The 21,697-nt window shown below is 39.4% G+C and overlaps 1 protein-coding gene across 1 annotated transcript in view; it reads right to left on the minus strand.

The window, feature by feature from the left end:
• Window positions 1-21,697, minus strand: part of Cab39l (calcium binding protein 39 like) — a 104,666-nt gene that overhangs the window by 47,312 nt on the left and 35,657 nt on the right. The window contains 2 exon segments of the mRNA XM_042054083.1: window positions 4,702-4,866; window positions 7,750-7,891. Of these exon segments, the coding sequence (XP_041910017.1) occupies window positions 4,702-4,866; window positions 7,750-7,860 (276 nt within the window). The 5' untranslated portion in view covers window positions 7,861-7,891.

The following is a 21,697-nucleotide window of genomic DNA, read 5'->3' on the forward strand; positions in this document are numbered from 1 at the left end:
ACACCAGCAAGCAACAACCAGTCAAGAGCTTGTGCTATTCTTGTCAACCAGCCCAACTGTACCAACCAGTTCTCTGCACCCCCTTTTGTTCCACTTATCCTTGGCTCTTCGGGTGGCTCTCCTCATCTTGGCTTGAAACCCTTTGCTCACACACTCTTGTTGACAGTGGCTTGTTCCCATGCATTCTAGTTTGACAATAGTAAGAAATGATTGCTAGATCGCTGTGTCATTTTCTGCCACTTTGAGTTGCTTTCTCATTCAGCCTGAACACTCATTCGACTTTTGTACCCACCCCTTCGTGGCAAGGCATACCTGCCTTTAAAGCAAATGCATCAGTCCTGCCGTGCAATACATTTTTAACCCCTTGATCTCTTACCACCTTGCATTACAGAATACAAAATGACCTAAAGCTATGTCTTAAGTAGTGGCCAAACTTCAAAAGACACAGTTCTAAGTTTAATCTTGAGCCCACAGTATCAGAGGTCTTGCCATTTTAGTCATAAGTGCCATGTTTTCTTTTGTAAGACAGGGTCTAACAATGTTGCCTGGCCTGGCACTTAATGTGTATGCTAGGCTGGCCTAAACTCACAGAATTCCGGTGTTTCTTCCTTTTGAATACTGGTAACTAAAGAATAAAACGGAGCCACCAGTTACAAAATGACTCCATATCACTGTTTTTCAGAGAGAATATAATAAACTTTCTGTTGCCTTTCTTGAGGATCTCGAGCATTATAGGAGGCTGATCTTGCTGCTGAGGTTGAGGCTCTTGGAGCAATGGCAGGAAGTAGGAATGGAATTGCTTATGGAAAATTCATGTCCTAGGACTCCGACCTAGTGCTACTGGATCCTTTACAACAATCTCCAGTGAACGGGCTCACTGCAATTTCCCCAAAAGGGAAGAGCATGCCACAGTCCCCTTGCTGGTAGATGGGAGTTCAGCAGCATCACAAAGAAGGTCTGGGAGGTCACCATCCTCCAATCTGTATCCCAGGATGCTCTGCAGAACCTCTCTGTCAGTACAAAGCATGCCTACACTCCTTAGTCTCTCACTGCCTTACAGACAGTACAATACACATCCTGTAAGCTCAGTCAGTATGTGCAACTCTTCTTCATGTTCATCTGACTGAGATAGATGCTGGCAACTGCTCTGGACACCCCATGACTCTTCCCTTCCTCTTTAAACTGTTTCTCAACCTCCAGACTCAGGGTCAGCCCATGGTCTAACTGAATGACTTTCCTCTCCTGTTTTCCTTTCCCTTCACTTACTATCAGCTGTCACTCAAACTTACAGTCGGAATAAGGAAGGCAGTCTCCAGGTTTTTCTCTCACTGTGCTCCAAAAAGGGCTCTGTTCTAATGGGGTCCAGGAAATGTCTGGAGGTGCTTGAAGGGAAAGCTGCGTCAGTACCCCTCAGCTCTATCAGTCTTTTGAATCTAGTAAAGGTAGGTCGGTCCTTCCTTCCGTCCCCCCTCAACCTTATAATATACTCACATGCTTCTTTTCTGTCAGCAAATTTAAGGCTTATAGGATTAGATACGAATTTGTGGCTGAGTACGAGATTTGTTTTTTATACACAGGTCTGTCTTCTCACTCTTACTTACTGATGGCAGACTCTTCCCCTCTTGTCCCATTCCCCACAGGTCACTTTCCTCTGGATTCTTGAAGGAGAAATGGATTTGTCACCTACTCCGGCGTTAGTCCCAGATGTCAACTCTAATGTCACTGTTTCCTGAAGCACCACTGCTGTCAGTCCGAGGTCTGAATCTCTGTCTCCCAGTTTGCAAACCCTGTTAACTGTCTTGGTCCAGCAACAGCTAATTCTCATCCTCCTGAGTGTAGAAAACCATTCTGTGTCCTTCCCTCAACATACACCATTCACACCAGTCCCTATGAAAGACTCGAGGATAATAAGGGTGAAGCCCGGACCCATGAAAAACATCTTCAATCTACCCAGTCATCGTTTTCCTTATCCTCCTTCCTTTCTGGTGGTGTTCTCAAGCCTTCTCTTTCCCTGTTCCAAACACTTCTCTTCTGCTGAAGAAGACTACACTCCTGTTTCTGTCACTGTTCTCTGAAAGGGGTAGCTAAGTCCATTGCTTTCCTGCCAGTCATTGCCCAGAGACTGTATACAACCTTTACAACTAACAACCTGCCTCATGCCCACCACGGTGGAGTCTAAACAAAAGTTCATACTTTTGTTGTTCCTTTCCCCTCTCTGCAAGGAATGTTTCTTCCCCTGGGTTATCTGGCAAGAACAGCAGCCCATCCCTAAAACAGTAATTTTCCTCCCAGTTATACAAACATCAGAAATTCTAGTCAAATACCTGCTGTGCTCTTCAAAGACACACGGTGAAAGATTTCCCCTTTTGGGAAATGCTATAATCACCATTCAAAAGAGCCTGAAATTGTCTACCAAACAATTTATTAATTCCTTAAGAAAATGGCTTATTGATGTCTTTTTTTTTCTTTTTTATAGTTTTCTAAGTAGCCCTAGAGCATCTGATCCTCTCAGCCCAGCCTCCTTTCTGAATCCTGAGGTTGTAAGTGTGCAATTGTGCCTGGCTAGGATACCTTCTTTTGTTCTATCCTATATTCAACCAACCAATCAATCCACCAACCAACTAACCTAAGATTAGTCCCTTTCCAGAGGGCTGCTGTAAAGAATATGACCAAGGGCAGGCACAGAACAGCATGTTCAAAATGCTATGCAACACTGGACGGAGTGCACCAAAGAAAATTCCAGGTGCCTCACGGTTTTGTTTAGCAGTAGCTCAGTTGTAGGAAACAGTCCTAACATCCAAGGTACTTTCAAAACAGAAGGGGCTTCTGAATGCTACCTATGAACTGAGAGACAAGGGTTAGGGGTTTTGCATGGCTAGAATACATTTTGAAACAAGGAAGAATTTGATCAAGCAGTCATTGGCTTGAACTGATACTCTGGTCTGAAGAAGGAAAGGTGTTGCCTCCAGGCTGCGGGGCCTTGCCTGAGGTTCAGGGAGACGCGTAGCACATTCCCATAAGCAGGCTAGGAGAGCTGGAGAGACCGCCTCCATCCTCACAGCTGTGTGCACGTGACGGGATGCATGTCTTTACATAGTTTAGTACTGTCAGAAGTGTTATCAGTTCCCATCATTGCCCTACAGAGATGAGATTTGGGCTGAAGAGTTCATTTACTGGCTGTACAATGAGTAGCAGAGGCTGGACTCTAGACATCACCAAGTCAAGTGTTTTCCACTATGCCAAGCTTCTATTATGTTATGTTCATACTATCTAATTTGAAACTAGATAAGAAACATTTACCTATATGAACATAGTAAAGGCATGCTTTGATTCCACACATAGCCAGGGTGAAAAGGAAAATGAGAACAAGTGGAGGGAGACAGAGATTTAACAAGTCAAGCCCAAGGAACTGAAGACACTATGGGTCAGAAAACGTCAGATGGAGAAACAGAAAAAGGGAGAGAAAGAAAGAGACAGACAGTTGTATCTGAAAGAAAGAATGAGTTAAAGCCTGGGTCCTTTGAGGCCCTTCTCCAGCACACCCTGATTTTATACCCCACCAGTCTTGTCTGCACTTTTATGCCCATCTCATCTGTCCAGGGAGCTGTGGGTTACTTTTCCACAGATTCCTAGAACCCTGACCTTATGTCAGCTCAATCACTGTAGTTAATTTTCGTCTACCTGTTTGTAAACAAAGATAACATCAATTTGCTTTAAAAAATCTGCATTATCTTCTGTCCATAAAAAAAACAACAAAAAACAAACACTTACCTGATACTACCAGGTACACTGGTAGAAAGAAAGAAATAGGAAAACAGGATGACTACCATCTAAATAGTGTATATACAAACCTGCCATAAATATTCCCATTATTTGCTATTAGATAAGGTATACAATAAATAATAATATATAATAATAAAATGATTATAACATACTTACTGCTTTTATTTATCTAATTGCTTGGTAAATTTGGTTAAACTCCTTTCAAAATGATGTCAAAACATATGACCATATTGGCATTTAATGAATTTTTGGTTTGGTATAGTATTTTAATGAGAACAGGCTTGATAATACAGTCTTTGAATTACAGATGCAGCTTAGCAACTTCATGGCTTTAGGAAGGTTACTTAAAATCTTGAGTTTGGGGTTCTTTATCTATGCCACGAGAGAAACAGGGCCAGTGAGAGGGCTCAATGAGAAAAGGTTCCTGTGCCTGAGGACCTGGGTTTGACCTCCTGATCCCACAAGGTGGCAGGAGAGAACCCACTCCAAAGAGTTGTCCTGACACGGACTAGGACATACAACTACCTGCACACACACACACACACACACACGCACACGCACACACGCGCGCACACACACACACACACACACACGCACACCAATAAATGAATACAATTTATTTGCCATAAAGGTCGTTCTAAGAATGAGTTGTGTGCTTGAAATTGTACCTTGTGTACCAGTAATTGCTATCTCCTGTGAACAGTGGTCATTGACCCAGCTGCGGAAAACATAATTACAGTTTGCCTTTTTGCCTGCTAATGAGTCTGACTGTAAAGGTTTTATGAAAACTGTTTGTACCACGTGTGGACATTAACTGTCTTAAGTCAAGTGCGAACTTCATCAGTCACTGTAAGTCAAATAGGGACGCTCACTAGTTACTCAAGAAGCAGGAGGGGCAGTCTCGGGCAGAGCCTTCACCTCAAAGTCTATCAGCTGCAGGTCAGCTATCAGTGTCACCAGCAGTCCACTGCTGTAGAGCTCTTGTGCCAGCTGGGCCACTGCCTCTGTAGGGGGTTCCTTGTCATTTGTACCACACAGAATCTCCTTCATTGCTTGCAGAGATTTCGACACTTCTTCTGAAGCCTAGTGACCAGAAAGCATGTTAATAGTTAGAAAGAATACAAATTTTAGGTTGTAAGGGAGCACACAGCACACACACAGCAAACAACTTCCAACAACAACACACACAAACACTTCTTGGGCCTTGTCTATTTATAACCAAAGATCATTTTCTGACTATAAACAATAGCAGCAACATTAGTAGGTATTGCTTTCTTTAATCTTGAAAAAAGTTACTAAAATTTATGTGAAAAGATTCCTTATATTTCTTCATAGAAATATAACTAAAGTCTCAAACAATATTATTCATAATCTAATTTGAGACAAGCTAAAAAGAAAGTGTATTCTTGAAAAGTAAGTTGAGTGTTTTGAGGACTTACCAAATGCTACAAATTTTTTGCTGCCATTTCTCAATGGATCCCTACTCTCATAAAATCCCAAGTTGTTATATGCAACTCATAAGCTTTTGACATGTTTATTCCTCCTACACAATCGTATTTCTTCTATTTGTAAAACTTATACAAGTTTACTACAGTTCAAGAATAATAAGCAGAACTATAGGGGCAGAATGTAGCTCGTGTCAAGTCTGGGAGTGGGACGTGAGGAATGACTACTAATGGGGGTGGGTTTCTTTCGGGAATGATGGAAATGTTCTCGAGTTAAATAGTGGTGGAGGTTGCACAATCTTGTGAGTTGTAAAAACCCAGAGTTGAGAAATTATATGGTATGAGAATTCTACCTCAAAAGCCCTCATTAAACTAGTACAGTTGACAAAAGAAAGCCTAATTTAGTTAACAATTTGTGTTTCTATTTTTAAAAAAGTATATTTTGGTTGATTTTATATTGCAAGTATCACATCACCAAAAATGAGAAGAAAATGGATGGAATAAGACAGGATTACAAAAAACAACTTCTGTCAGCATGGCACTACTTTTTAAAAGGCATTGCTCAAATTCTTTAGCTTATTACAGGCTTAAGAATACCTATAAAGAAAAGCTCTCTGCTATCATGAGTCCAAGTCAGGAGACCATATTTTCAGCACCCTGTCACCTTGTGCACCTTTTTACCTTTATATACTTCATGAGATTACAATAATTTGGATTTTAAATGTTCCCCAAAGGCCCATGTGTTCAGTGTGGCAGTCCTGCTGGTGGCAGAGCCTCAGGGGAGGTCTCTCCTAGTCACTGAGAAGATGCATTTGAATGGGATTGTGGGATGGGCCATATGATCTTTTTCCCTTCCTTTCCCATCCCAGCTACAAGTTCTGTCACAGGTTCCCTATATGATGATGGGCTGTCCCTACAAAATGCCCAGAACAATGTGGCCAATTGATCATAGACTGAAGTTTCCAAAACTCGGAGAACAAATAAACTTCGCCTTTGTATAAGCAAGTAACCTCAGGCATAATGACTGCTTCACCTTTCTCTACTTTCCTTACCTTTGTGTTGCATGTGTGCTTTAACCCCTCAAATTTGGAAATTTAAGGAAGACCTTACACACTCTACTCCTTTCACCCAGCTTCCCATTGAGGGAACTCATCTCTGCGGCTGCATGGAGGTAGCAGTTCATCAACTGCCCCCATCTCTACTCCTCCACTCATGGCTGGGTATGCTGCAACGTCTCTCTTGGTCCTGTTGTTTGTGAATTTGGGGGCTGTTCTCATTAAGAAGCTGTGAGCTATAATACATTCGCATGTGTTTCTCCTGGTGTGCTGTTGTGGAATATTATTCTAACTAGGCAAAGATATGTTATATGTGTTTATGCTGCGGAATATTACTTAAACTGTGTAAAGGTGTGTTCCTTTTGTTTATGCTGCATGTTTAATTATGTGAAGATGTGTAATTGTTTCACCTTGCCTGCCTAAGGCACCTGATTGGTCTGATAAAGAGCTGAATGGTCAACAGCTAAGCAGAGAAAGGGTAAGTGGGGCTGGCGGGCAGAGAGAATAAATAGGAGGAGAAATCCAGGCTCGAGAGAAGGATGAAAGGGAGAAAAAGAGGAGAGAACGAGAGAGATGCCTGGGGCCAGAAGCCAGGCAGTTGCCAGCAAAGCAGATCTGAGAAGCAGAGAAAGTAAGATATACAGAAGAGAGAAAAGTAAAAAGCCGTGTCCAGGTATCATTAGTGGGCCAGTAGGGTCTTCGCAATGCTTATTTCCCACTCAACAGATGTCACTGAACATGTCTCCAAAGTTCAGACACATGTGCTTTGCCACTTGTAGCAAGCAGAAGTGGTCCTGCTCTTAATCCTTGTCAGTGTTGCTGCGAACGTAAATGTGTTCTGGGCTTAACTGGCCTTCTCCCGGTTAATAATGAAAACTTGGAGGTTTTTAATTTTTCTTTTAATGTTTGCCATTTAAATACTTTATGAAGATTATTTTTAGTTTGTATTTAAACCAAAATTTGGCTGTCTCAAAGACTATCAGAATTAGAACAAGATATTTCTCTAATTCCTTAGAAAGGTTAAGGGTTTATCACATACTGAGACAGAAGCACACTATGACCCTAAGGTCTTTTATTTTATAACAGGTCATCTTGAATATAGTCATTGCAGAGAGAACCAACCATGTGGGGCTTAAAATCCCTTCAAAGAATGAACAAAGGCCTCTCTATGAGAAAGTCCCTTGGTCAGACCTCAGAACAATGTGGAAGAACTGTGCCAGTTCTCTCTTTCCCATCACCATAACACAGTACAACGAGACAGCTCTGATGTCTACAGAGACTTGGGCTGGGTCAGAGGGATACTGAAGAAAAGTTCAGTACAACAGACCCAACATCTACTAGCTGCATAAAATCCCGAAACAACCTAAGAACATAACAGGGACCACATTTAATTCTTCATTAAGCTTTTACATGTGCGTGGTCTTGAAATACACACATTTTAATAATGGTTTTGTTTTAAATCATACCTTGTCTGTCTTTTTGTCTTGCTTTTCCAAAATGGCCAGGTTGTCTTTGAGGATTTTCACAATTTCTGCTGGATTTTTGTGTGATTTACTAAACAAAGGCATTTTTTTCATGTCTAAAGATCTCGTCTTCCAATATGGAATGCTAAACAAACAAAGAAACAAAAACAAGCTAAGTTAAAAGATGGTAACTTTCAGCTCCTAGCATGCCCACTTCTCCACAGACTGGCCAGCCCCATCCACTCTCAACTGGATACCTTTCCCATGGCACACACTTGGCTGCTGATTTTACTCTCTCGGCATTGTTTGACCTGTGTCTGGTTCACCCACTCACACTTAAAACGAGCCAACTGGGACACAGAACCATTTGCTACATAAACACAAGCTCAGGCTAGCATGTGGCTCAGTTGCCTAGCATGTGCAAGGGCCCTCTACTCTATCCCCAGTACTGGGAAAACAATACTTGAGTTGCTACCTAGTCTTGATGAATGGACTACATTCAGAATATTCTTGACTATCATTGTTCTATTTTAAAATGAAAAGGCTCTTAAAGTAAAGAAGGAAAGGTTAAATAATGATAATGGTAACATTTTTTATACCTAAAATCATGGCAAAGGATATAAATGTGCATATATATTATTATATTTGTGTAGGTATTTTATAGCAATATGAAGAAAATAAAGTGTTACCCCATAAAACCGAACAGCAGAGAGGGTAGTGGAAAAGTCAGCCACAACAAAAGGAAACAAGGAATAGAATCACAACAGCAAAAGATATAATGCCTAATATGAAGCAGAATTCTTTAAACTCCATCATTTGAAGGACTTTTCTAGTCAAGATTAATGATCACATATAAACATAAATTTGTCTTGTGGCTTTTAAAAGAAATAAAAATTCTCTTTCAAAGCACATTCCAACAGAATGGCCTTTCAAAAGCAACAGCAACGTGCAAAAAATAAAAAAAAAAAATCTTTGGACTGGGTAGCCCCATGCATTCTCACAGAACCATGGGAAGATAAACATGGTTTTGGGAAGGAAAGTGTACAGCCTCACAATTAAATCTCTAGCTAATACACAATGTCTGCACACACAGGTTATATATGTCTACAAATAAAATGTTGAAAAGATTAAATGGAATCAAGCCCACAAATAGCTCAACAAAATTAATGCTAAAAATCTGAAATGGCTCTTGAAAGGAAGCCTTCATATAGTTGGCAGGACAAGTGGGAGGGTGTGAATTTACAATTATAATTCATTCATATAAGAAGAACAATTAAAAAAGAATTTAAAAAGTTAAAAAAAGGAAACCACGCCAAATATCTCCAAGAAAAGAATAGAAATTGTAACAGAAGCAGAAAGAACTAAATCAGAGACAAGGAAACAATCCCTGTAGTTACTGCATCCCTGTTCTGGCAGGGAGGGAGGGCTGACCACCTGAGCAGTACCAGGATATGCTCCACACCATGCTCCACGATTAGGTCTCAAATGAACGGTGACACAAGCCAAACAATTACAAAAAGATGAAAGGTGACAAGAGTTAGTGAGAACAAGGACAAAAAGGGACTCCTGGGTGCTGGTGGTGGAGATGTAAACTGGTAAGCGAGGACAACAAATGGTGTGGAGGGCCTCAAAAAATTACTGGTAGAACCACCAACTTGTTGGTCAATATTTTTCCTCCAGGAGACATATCCAAAGTGGTTAACGTCAATGTGTGAAGGGGTACCTGCATCTTGTGATCACAGAGCACCACTCCCACAGCTAACACACATCACACTTCATAACACACATGTCTATGAATGGATTGATAAAGACAGATATCACAGAATGCTATTTGATCTTAAAAACGGGGGAAATCAGGCCAATGAGATGGCTCAATGGGTAGAGCACTTGCCTACGCAAGTCTGACAACCTGAGTTCAGTCCCTAGAACCTATGTAAAGGCAGAAGGTGAAAACCAATTCTCTGACATCCACATAACCCACTGTGGTGCACGCACACATACAAACAATACTGACGGGGAGAGGGTTGTGTCGCATGTGACAACACGGATCATTACTGTGTTAAGTCAAGCACAGAGAGCGCCACGACGGCTGCCAGAGGCTGCGCAACTGGGAAGGGAGGGTGAGCAGTGGCTGACTGAGAACTTCAGACAGACAGAAGGCATTGCTTTTCAGATCTAATACTATAGGGTGACTAAGAGCAATAATAATGTGGTCTATATTTGAAATTAAAATTCTTCACTAGCGCTTTCCTCATCGTTGGTACTTTAAGCTAAATGATATAATATATTCTAATCTAAAGAAATTGCTATTTTACTATGAGATATTTTATTTACTATAACACATTATAAAGTTCTAATGCTCTAAATAAAATGGTTAGATAAATAATTTAAAATTTTTTCCATCACTTTTAATTATGTGTATGCATGTGGGTCTCTATGTAGGTATGTGCAGATGATAAGTGCTTGTAGAAACCAGAAGCAATAAGACCTCGTGAAGCTGGAGTTACAGACATTTGTTAGCCGACCATCATGGAAGCTGGGAACAGAACTCCAGTCCTCTGAAAGAGAAGTACATGTTTTAACTGCTGGGCCATCAGACCCCTAAATATAATATTTTTAAAGGAGTAGGAAGCTTCCTATCCATCTCTTAGAAAGAGGTGAGACAGAGCAAGCTCTCTGGCTGGTTGTGGAGCATCCTATTGTATAACTATATCCCAGTGATCTCATCTGTCTTAACTTACTGCTCTTAACTACTGACAACTGCAAGAATTACCTTACACATATTCCTTTGCCTGCCTGCTTGCAGGGGTTTCTCCAGAGCAGCAGTTTCAATGCCTGACTGGCAAGTCTAAATAATATCGAAATACCAATGATTCCTAAAATTCATGGTTTAATATAGTTCCAATCACAGGTTAAAAAAACACCCCTAACTGAAATTATTAATGAGTAACAGGTAAGCAAGCACAGTAGATTTGGTCTTTTATATTTTTGCAAATGTAAATGAACTAGGGCGTGAGTATACTAAGCTTGTTTCCTACCACTGCATCTTACCCACAGTCAATAACAAAATTTAAGAAGATTAGCAGGGAGGAAATGAAATGAAAAGTGCAATGAATTACTGTAAGTGACAGTGACATCAAAAAACACACAGATTAATGGAGAAATATCTGAAACAAATACAGATATATTTCTAAAATTTTAGAATCAATGAAATAAATCTCAAAGAAGGGGTTGGGGGTACAGCTTAGCAACAGAGTGCTTGCTTAGCCACAAGGCTCAGGGTTCTATTATTTCCAGAACAGCAAAACAAACAGACAAAGAAACAAACAAACAACCCAAGCAGTGAGATTGGAAAGTCAATGTTATTATTAAATAGACTACAAACACAAAAAATTGAATTTCTTTACAAAATTAAAACTTCAGGCAAACAAGAAAATTCTGTGCTAGGAATTCTAAAGAGAATTGGTTAGCATCCCTCTAAAGGAAGACCTCAGCCAGGTTGAAGACCATCCTGAAGTTGAGGCAGGTCATTAGTTCAAGGTCAGACTGAGCTTCACAGTAAGACCCTGCAAATTAACCAGTTAAAACTGAAAATCTCTTTGAGAATAAAAACAATCCATCAGAGAAATAACATATAGACAATAGAAAAACACAGAGATACAAATACATAGTAAACATTTAACCACTCTTTTTAATTTAAAACTGAAAACTCAAAGTGAAAATTATTTTCCTCACTACACAATAAAGTGAGTTTTGGTTTTGTTGTTTTATTTTGTTTGAGACAGTGTCTTACATTGTCTAGGCTGGTCTTATGATGACTGCATAGTTGAGGCCTTGAACTTCTGATTCTTTTGTCTCATCTCCCAAGTCCTGGAATTACAGGGGTGCAGCCCTATGCCCAGCTAAATAATTCAGCCTTTTGTTATTATGTCGACAAAACTCTAACTGAACGATGGTACAATGCAACTGGCTCTTTCATTACTAACTGGTGAGAGTTAAAGTTGCACAATAATTTGGCCTTATGGTTCTAGAATATTAGATACAACCTCTGACTTAGGAGTTAAATGCATTTCTGACAACCTAAGATAATCAAAATATGAATCTTATTATCCCACCTTAATATTCAAATTTGTATAGAGCAGTTTCATTGCAATATTTACTGTAACAGTGAAAACCCCCAAAAGAGTCTAAACATCTCAAAAAAAGAAAATAGTGCTATAACCATTCTATATACTAATATTGAATGTTACGAGCTTTTCCAACTTGGAAAAAAAAAGTTTTCTAAATACTAACACCTCCAAAAACGAGGTGTGTCTCTTGGTTGATAGTGCTTCACACTAACTAGCAAGGTCCCACCCACCCCCCTTTAGTGACAGATAAATTAGTCATGTTCTTTACCACCAAGAGCTTCTGAAATTTGATGAAACATGGTTTATGAGCATGATGATGTTTCTAAACAATGTGAAATAGAATGGAAATTTAATGTTAGAAACACTTTCATGTTCATGTTACAGGACACAACTGCAACTATGTAATGCAAACAGAAATACAAACGCACCGAGCCTACGCACAATATGAATACTTTAAAAAGGCGAATAGTTTGGCTCCATTTGCAAAGTGCTTATTGCACTAGCATGAGGAAACACATTCAGTCTCTAGAACCGAACTAAAAGCTGGGTGAGGTGGTATGTGCCTGAAACTCGAACACTGGGAAGTAGAGATAGGCGGATGTCAGGGCTTGCTGGTCAGTCAGACTAGTCAAAACTAGTCTAAGGTCCAAGTTTAAGCTCCAAGAAAACTGTTTCAACAAGGCTGAGAGCCGCCTCAAGCTGTCCTTTAGTTTCCAAACATACGTGTGCATGTGGATCTACTCCACCCCCCCCCACACACACACGGAGCCAATAGTAGCAAACTCTGGATAACACAGTCAGACTATTTAATAAAAGGCAAATGCATTCATCATGAAAACACCTCTCATATAGTACTTAAAACTACTAAACAGCCTAATTGTTTTAAAGTCCGCACTGGAATTCTGATCCTCCCCATCTTTTCAAGTCATTAGTCAAATAACATTTCTTAGGCTATGAAGTTTCATGAAGAGTGGTACTTGGCTCAGGTTCTAGAGAGAAAGCCAAAAAGATCATTTAGCTCTGTGCCCAGCGAACACAGGCGGGAGGTTGTGTAGAAGATTTTGGCAGTACTCCTAACTTGTGTGTAAGAGCTACTAAGGATGGCCCAAGGTCAGTCATTTGAGCAACTTAAATGGAGAGGTGTGCTTGGAAAGGGGTGTGTGAGACACTGCATGTCCCTGTTGGTATCTTACGTCAAACATTTCAAAGGGTATAATCTGGCTGGGGTGGGTAGTGAATATTTCTAGACCTTTTTTTTTTTTCTAACTTCCAACTGTGCTGTTCAATAACAATTCTCAATTCAAAGGTTTCACCAGGATTTTGAAGGGAGTGGTAAGTCTATCTCTGAAGAAATCTCAGGCTTTGAACAAGCACAAAAGCATCTGCATGACCTCTACTGTCAAACTCGTTACTTTAAAAAACTCAACTCAGGTTTTTTTGTATTTTTTTAAACCTAAGTTTATTTTTCAACTGACAGGGAACAAGCTGAGACCACTTCCAAGATTCCCACAGCTCTTAAGTTAAAGCATGTTGCGTGTGTGTACCTGTGTGTGTACAGGTGCATGGGAACTGAGTGTGGTGTCTCTGTACGCTAGGCAAGTGCTCTATTGGGCCACATCGACAGCCCCAAACAAATTACTTTTGTTGCTTTTGCAGTGCTAGCGATGAAGTCCTGGCTTCACGATCGCCTTCCACTGAGCTACACCCTAGTCTTCCAAATGCACCTTTCTTAAACACCCTCAATAACCCTACCAATCACTACATTAAAAAACATTCAGGAAGTTCCAAGGGTTGGCATTCTTTTAACTGTATTCCAAGAGGACCACAAACAGAAATAAATGCAATAAAATGCATCAGTAGCAAATGACAAGGCACATAAAGATGTATTTTTAAACTCAATGACAGGGAGTTATATCTTGAATAAACAGTGCTGATTAAATTGTTCTTTTAAAATGGGTAATTTAATTAGAAGTGAATTTTAAAACTGAAAAGTGTACCTAAAAGTTCTATATTTGCCGTGTCCAAAGATACCCCTACCAAATAAAAATTGAGAAATGCTGTCACAGATAAATTATAAAATGCATCACTATAGTTAGATAGGCCACAGCACCATGTATTATATATGGCAAAGTATCTTCCAACCTTATTTCAACTTTTAAATATGCATACCAATGTTATTAGAAACCACACTGAATTTAAATATGCATACCAATGTTATTAGAAACCACACTGAATTTTGTACTTTGACAGACAAGTTAAAATCAGCAGACTACCAATAAAGTATAAAAATGATTTCACAGGTAACTCTTACTCTAGAGCAGTGGTTCTCAAGCATCCTAATGCTGCGACCCTTTAATACATACAGTTCGTCATATTGTGGTGATCCCCAATCATAAAATTATTTTCGCTGCTACTTCATAACTGTAAATTTGGCTACTGCTGTGAACTGTAATGTAAATCTCTTTGTGCTCTGATGGTCTTAGGTGACCCCGTTAAAGCACTGACTCCCCAGGGGCTCGTAACCCCCAGGTTGAGAACCACTGCTCTAGAGGTTCAAATTAATTTGAATACCTCCTTTCTCTGGGCTCTTAAGAGCTAGGATTACAGGTGTGCACCACCATGCCTGACTTCACTTAGTTTTTATGTTTTATTTTGTTAACAGTGTCTGTGGGGGAGAAATATTTTCTAAAAATGAATAATTTACACAGAAATAGAAGAGTTGTGGAAAATGTCTTACGAATTCTCATTCATCTAGACACCTTGGGTGACTTATATGAGAATAAAAACTCTTTTATAAGAGAGACTCATGTCTTTTAGTAATTATGCTTTATTTCCAGTACACCATGTTATATAAACTTAAAACAGAAATAATATATGAGCTTAATTAAGAAGACATAAAACTGCTCACATTGATTTAGGAACATACTACTCTTCCAGAAAAGGCCAGGAACTTTATTAGTTCCACAGTAATATTTCTGCTGACAGCTTCGGCCGTTTACAGGAGCAAAAATGTTCTACATTTAAAAACTATGAATGACTTTTAATGAGGGATATGTTACATTAGAGTTTCACAGTCGCGATTTGTAGTTAGATCAGCATTCTCCCAAACCAGTAGCCATAATGACAGCATTCAAGCTCACTGAAATCCCAAAATGGTTTCCTTTACAACACAATAATCAAGGGCTGCTGAGATGGCTCAGGATAAAATTGCTGCTGAACCTGGTGACCTGAGTTCAATGTCTGAAACCCACGTTATGCAATGGAAGAACCAATAGCCTCAAGTTATTCTCTGACCTCCATAATCATGCCATGGCACATGAGCAAGTGTGTGTGTGTTATGCACACACACTTAGTAAATATAAAAAAATACTCAAGACTGATACTCCAGCATTTTTGAGTCTTCTGCAAGCACTACATAGTGTACACAACACTTAATTGTAGTTAGATCCTGTTCTTGACATTAGTCTGATTTCTAGTGATACTGTGTAAATAATTATTTCATAGCATCAGTAAGCTCTGCCCTTGTTACTGCCAGTCTATAAAAATATTACTGAAGGGTATAGACATGAAGGTGACTTAGCTGAAGCTACTTACTCAAAATACACCCAAAATAGGTTTAGTTTTTCTGGATGATATATTAATATAATCCTTTGTCTTTCCAAAGTTGGAAGAAATTTGTTGAGTCTCTACTGGAAACTTAAATTATAAAGTTAGGAAGTTTGTTTTCTCACTTATAGACAGTAAATATTTCTGGTTAAGCAATTCCTTTAATTACCAATGGAAGAGTATTACTATAATATGCATGTCAATAAGGTCATAATAGATCTTTCTGCTTCTAGAGGAAATAGGCTAGTTTCTCTAAGTTGCAATATAAATATGTATTTATGTGTATACAACAGGAAAGTATCCAAATCTATTAATTTATATAATAAGTACTAATTAAGGACCTATTATATGCCACTTAGGACAACTCAAAATCACTACTTTTAAATTATTCTGGAATGGAAGGAAGATAGGGTGATTCCAGCTAAGTGTAGCCTACAACTATTTATTGGCTCACAAAACGCATCGATGGTACTGCTAGCTTTCATATTTTATGTATTTCGTGTGTGAACACTTTAAAGAAAATTTCAGGTCCAATCTAACTGACCTGGATAGCTAAACTTGGATAGAGTTAATTTGAATTTTTCAAGTAGGCCACGTTTCTTCATATTGTTCCTAGTATACATATGAAATAGATAATCCCTTTGAGTTGACACCTGACTTCTGACTTCAAAATGTTTTATGTATTCAAGATACTTAACACATACCCTGGCCTCCCTGAGTTAAGTGCATTAACTCAGGACTGCCACCTACATGTGCTACAGTCTTTTGTAAGTTATGACCACTCTGTCCTATTTTGCTTGTTCATATCTCATAATTCAATCCATTCACTTCAGGCCATCTCTTTCTTGTAATGGAAAATGTGTGCCCTTAGGCCCCTATACTTCCCTGGACACTTTGAGATCTCTCTCTCTCTCTCTCTCTCTCTCTCTCTCTCTCTCTCTCTCTCTCTCTCTCTCTCTCTCTCTCTCTCTTTCTCTCTCTCCTTCCCTCCCTCCCTCCCTCTCATGGGAAAAGCCTGTGTGTGTTGTTCATGTATGCATATGTATGTGTGAGTGGGTATGCATACAGGTACACATACTAGTGGAGGCCAGAGGTTAATATTAATTCTCTCCGCCTTATTTTACTAAGACAGGGTATCTAATTGAACATGGAGCTCAGCAGCTCAGCAATTCAGCAAGACTAGCTGGATAGCAAGCACTGGAATTCGATATTCACCTCCCCAGTACAATATTGCAGGTGTGTATTATTTTTTAAAAAATAATACACACCTGCAATATTTTTTAAAAATTTTTTAAAAAAGATTTATTTGTTAATTATGTATATAGCGGTCTGCCCATGTATCCCTGCAGGCCAGAAGAGGGCACCAAATCTTATAGATGGTTGTGAGCTACTATGTGGTTGCTAGGAATTGAACTCAGGACCTCTGGAAGAATGGTCAGTGTTCTTAACCTCTGAGCCATCTCTCTGGCCCCCTACACCTGGATTTTTAAGAGGGTGCTGGGGTGGCAAGCACGGTACCAACTAGGCATCTCATCTCACCAGCTTCTCCATTCCACTGATGTAGACCAAAGAAACAGGCCAGTCCTCAGGTGGTACTCTTATCAGGTGCCTACGATGTGCTACTCACACTGTGCTGGACTCCAGAGCTGCTACACAGAGAAGCAAAAGCAAAAGCAAAGATTTCGTATACCAAAAGAAATCTCTGACAGCAGTGTTAGATTGGGCACTATGAAAATTGAAAGCAACTTTGGAAATAACTAAGAATCCCATTTAAGCATTGATATGTAGCAGAAATAAGCACCTTCCCATGGTTGTTTCTCATTTGGTTCTGGCACTAGAACTGACTTTTTAGTCTCTTGAAAGGTGACAATGGTCTTTCTATAGCATGAATAAATTATATTCTCAGCCTAAAATAAAAACCTAACAGCCACTTGATGAATGATTTCCCAGGGAAACGGGCTTACACTCGGCAGTCTGCTCACAAAGGAGCTCCTGAAATCAAGCATTTGTAAACCGTGATGACATACTCTCTCTGTGTGTGTGTTTATATTACTGTGTGCTTAAAAAATGGTGACATCACTAGGTAACACTAGCAAATTACTAAAGCAATTTTCCTCAGGAGATTGTCAAGTTTAATGTAAATTCCATCAAAGAATGGAGTATTGAGATTATGTAAAGAAATAAAAGTACTGACTTTAATTGTATAAGAGTTTGTTCAGAAGTTTCCACAGGCCAACTGAGTTGCTTCTTATATGTTAGATCAACACACTGGAGGGGAAAAAAGCCACAAAAGAAAACCTGTTCTACAGGCTTCTGTACACGTAGACCAGAGGAGCTACTGGAAAAAGCAAGCCGTTCTATGTCCAGGCTCTACGTCTGCCCAGAGTTTACTGGCTCTCTGCAGGCGTCTTCATTTTCATTAATTTTTTTCTGTCTTAAAAGACTCACTTGAATCAATAACCAAAGGCACACATTTCTTGAGGCTGAACAGGGTAGAATAGAAACTTTGCTCAAAATAGTTGTCTTTATGCAATGAATCAAGTTAATAGTTAACTATATATATATATATATATATATATATATATATATATATATATATATATACACTTCCTTCTACAGGAGAATAATCACATACTTTATATGCATACCTTTTTATATAACACATATGTCTACACCTATATGCAGCTGTAGAGAATATACAATATCCTTTTAAAGATTATACAAATGAAGGCTTTATTGGAATGTAAATAAACACAGCAAGAATTTACTTTCTTTGCTCTTTACACATATACTTCTAGTTATATTCTCTGCAAGTGAGCTACATGACTGACTATATGGGAACTTGGTAAAACTATAAGGAGAAAATGCCTAACTTTTAACTCAAAATGTATATTTATTCATCTTACATCAATGATAAGTTATATAGGTAAATTATCTCCTTTTTATTTTTCTCACAGAACTTTGGAAAAATCAGGTGTTACTTTGGGTTTCATAGTAGCATCTAACATTTAAATTATATGTACTTTCAATTAATGCTAGCAATACTTTAAGCTGAATTATGGTGGAAGGATGTAATTCATAATAACTTATAAGATCAAACACCATGACAATAGCTTTAAATTTCCTGACAATATATAGATAGATAACTTCCAAATTTTCAAACACTTGATAGAAAAATATGAAGAACAGAAACTGCCACTATTTTTGGAAACTGTAAATAAAAAAAAACATTTCCAAAATAAGATATTTGGAGGACACAGAAAAGTTGGTAAGGACTCAAGTGCCTTAGGCAACAGAGAAGTACTGTTTTGTAGTTGTTTTTCCGGACCTCTCCTAGTAACAGCAGTTCATCGTGCAGAGAAACAAGCAACAGTCCGATTTAACATATAAGCATTGCTGTAGAACTCAATTATCTCTTAATTCACTTTCCTCAACCCAAACCAATACAGAAAACCTTGCTGTTACTCACCAAGGGCTATAGAAACTCCCCAGCGTGTCTAAGCAACAAAACGTAGAGCCATGGTGAGGTGCTGAAGACAGCTCTTTTCTCGGGGTCAAAGCACTTCAGATGAAGTAGCCTTTCTCTTCCACTTAATAAAGGATGCCTCCTCCTACTCAAGTGCGGTGGAGAAAGACTGCACAATTCTGTCTTGACTTTCTGACTCTCTGAAGAGTAACAGTTACCGCCGGAAAACGTTAGCAGAAAATGATCACTTGAACACTCACAGAGAGCCGCGGTAAATTTCCACTCTGCTAGCTCTCGGATTCCAAGCCTTGCTTGTCTCTTAATCTGTCATAGGCAGTTCTGTTTCTGGTCAAACCAGCTTGCTTATTCGCTCGCTCTCCCTCTCTAGCACGGGGCTTGAGATGCACACCACACAGTCACAGCTCCTTTCTCCCCCTCCCTCCCGCCCCTGTTGTGTAACGTTACAAGACTGCCTGTCTGTAAAGCAATTAACAGAGGCAAAATTAATTCTCGGGCAAAAAGAAAAGTCTGAAGATAAACAGAAATTTGTCATCACTTTTTCCCTTTATATCTTGAACCAATTCCTGTACGGGATTTTGTCAAACGATTAAGCTGGCTCGACCCTCTTACTTAGAAATATAAATGTAGATTCCCAGCAACTGCTCATTGACAGTAACATTAACAGACCTGACTGCTAACGTGTCGGCTCCTCAGGGAGGACGCTCTGTCACAATGAGAACGTGCAGTGAGGAGATATGCAGGCACTACCATGTACCCAGAAAGCAAGGGAGACTGACTTCAGAGTGTTAAAAACTGAATTTTAACACGGTAATTTTTATAAAAATGCAATCCATTTTTTAGTACTTTATGTTTTCAAATGCAGAGTAACACTTGCAGTTATAATGAAAAAATATAAGAACACAGAAAACTGCAGACATCAGAAATCTAACTAGAGTCTCTTATGTTTTATTGCAAACTAGACACAACTATTTCAACGGAAAGTTTTCTATCGAAGCATTTGTGGTCAAGCTCCGCTATATTTACCTATTCAGTGAGAATTAGAAAGGCCACAGAGAACACTTAAAAATTCTCACATCCATATTCGTATAGAAAAACACTTTCAAATTATGGCTTGGAGACTAGGCTTCGGGGAAGGCAGAGTAGAAAGGTGACTCGGACGACATTTTCAGGAGTCTTTGGAATTGAATTCCCAGCTCTGTACTGAAGCCAGTTACAACTGCTTTGGAGTGCCAGCCCCCAGCCTCCAATATGAAAGATTCCTTGGTTTTTCTCCCCAGAACTCCCAATTACGGACCTGACAACAGTAGTTATGGGACCTATTACTCAGGCACTAATCCTTCTCGACAGAACTAGTTTCTCTCAGAGTATGAGCTCAATTAAAGTCTATCTCTAAATAGCTGTTTAAATGCCTGAAGAAAAACAATCATATAAAATTTGGCTTTAAAATAGAGATTATTGGGCTAGTGGGACAGCAAGACGATAAAGGGGATTGCCATTAAGCCTGGTTCAATCTTCAGGACCAAACGGCAGGAGGAGGGACTGACAATGCAAGTTGTCCTCTGACCACATGTACAGAGCGGCACATGCACAAATACACACAATGAATAAATGGAATATATATACTTAATGAAGTTCATTTAAAGTAGTGAAGTTGGGGGTAATAAGTTTTGTTTTCCCGAGCTGGCAATCAAATCCAGAGGCTTGTGAGTACTGGGTAAGTGCTTTATCATTGAGCCAGAGTCCCAGCTAAAACAGAGTTTTGAATTTTAAATATACTATACATAATTATTTAGATATTTCGTAACATCTAAGAATAGGTATCAAATTTGTCTAGAGATGAACCAAAAATTATTCTTTCAATCACATTTAAAAATAAATCAATTTTATGTCCTAGTCTGTAAGTCTTCCTTTCTTTCTCTCACCTTTCAAAACAAGGCCTCGATGTTTAAGTCAAATCTGGCCTTGAATTCCTATCAGCCTCCCAAGTGCTGGGTTAACAGACATGACCAGTTCTTGATGTCAAATGCACATTATTCTAAACTGGTAAGGACCACTAATGCCTTGTAGCCTGGATATATTCTCAAGAGTCCTACCACAAAGAAATTCAGAATTTGTAAGAGTGGTTCTTAAAAAAAACCTCAAGGTAAATGTTTTAAAGTATCTTTGAAATCAGAAGACCTTATGGCTTCGAAACTCAGCACAGAAAGTAAGATCCATTGGGGATAGGGATAGGTGCAGAGCACTATCTAAGGAAAGAGCACTCACCTAATCTATCCTGCATCTACAAAGGCCCAGGGCTCCACTCCAGGTCACACTGCCCCTCTCATATGAATACATAGACTTAGTAAGAAGGCTATTAGACCACAAAGGCATCGATTTTACTTTTTCTAAAAGACGAAATGGGATGGGCCTCCTTCTCTGACCACAGTAATAGAAACAGACGTTATAACCAGAAGTCACTGGCCCCACTAGGCCTGATTCACTGGTGGACACAGGTGGCACCCACTCCCCCTACCACTTCGGAGTCTGTAGGAGTCACAATCAACCAGGAGCCCACCTGTGCCAGTCTCTAGGCCTAGATATGGGAGAGGGGAAAAACAACGGCTACATGCTATACCTTGTGGCTGGGGCGGCAACTCAGTCAAGTGCCACCGTGACCCAACTAAGAGCCCAGGCAATGAAAGATAACAGGGTGGGGATATAGAAGAGAGGGAGAGGCAGAATGGTT

This window comes from Arvicola amphibius, chromosome 13, assembly GCF_903992535.2.
Source record: "Arvicola amphibius chromosome 13, mArvAmp1.2, whole genome shotgun sequence".
Taxonomy (NCBI): Eukaryota; Metazoa; Chordata; class Mammalia; order Rodentia; family Cricetidae; genus Arvicola; species Arvicola amphibius.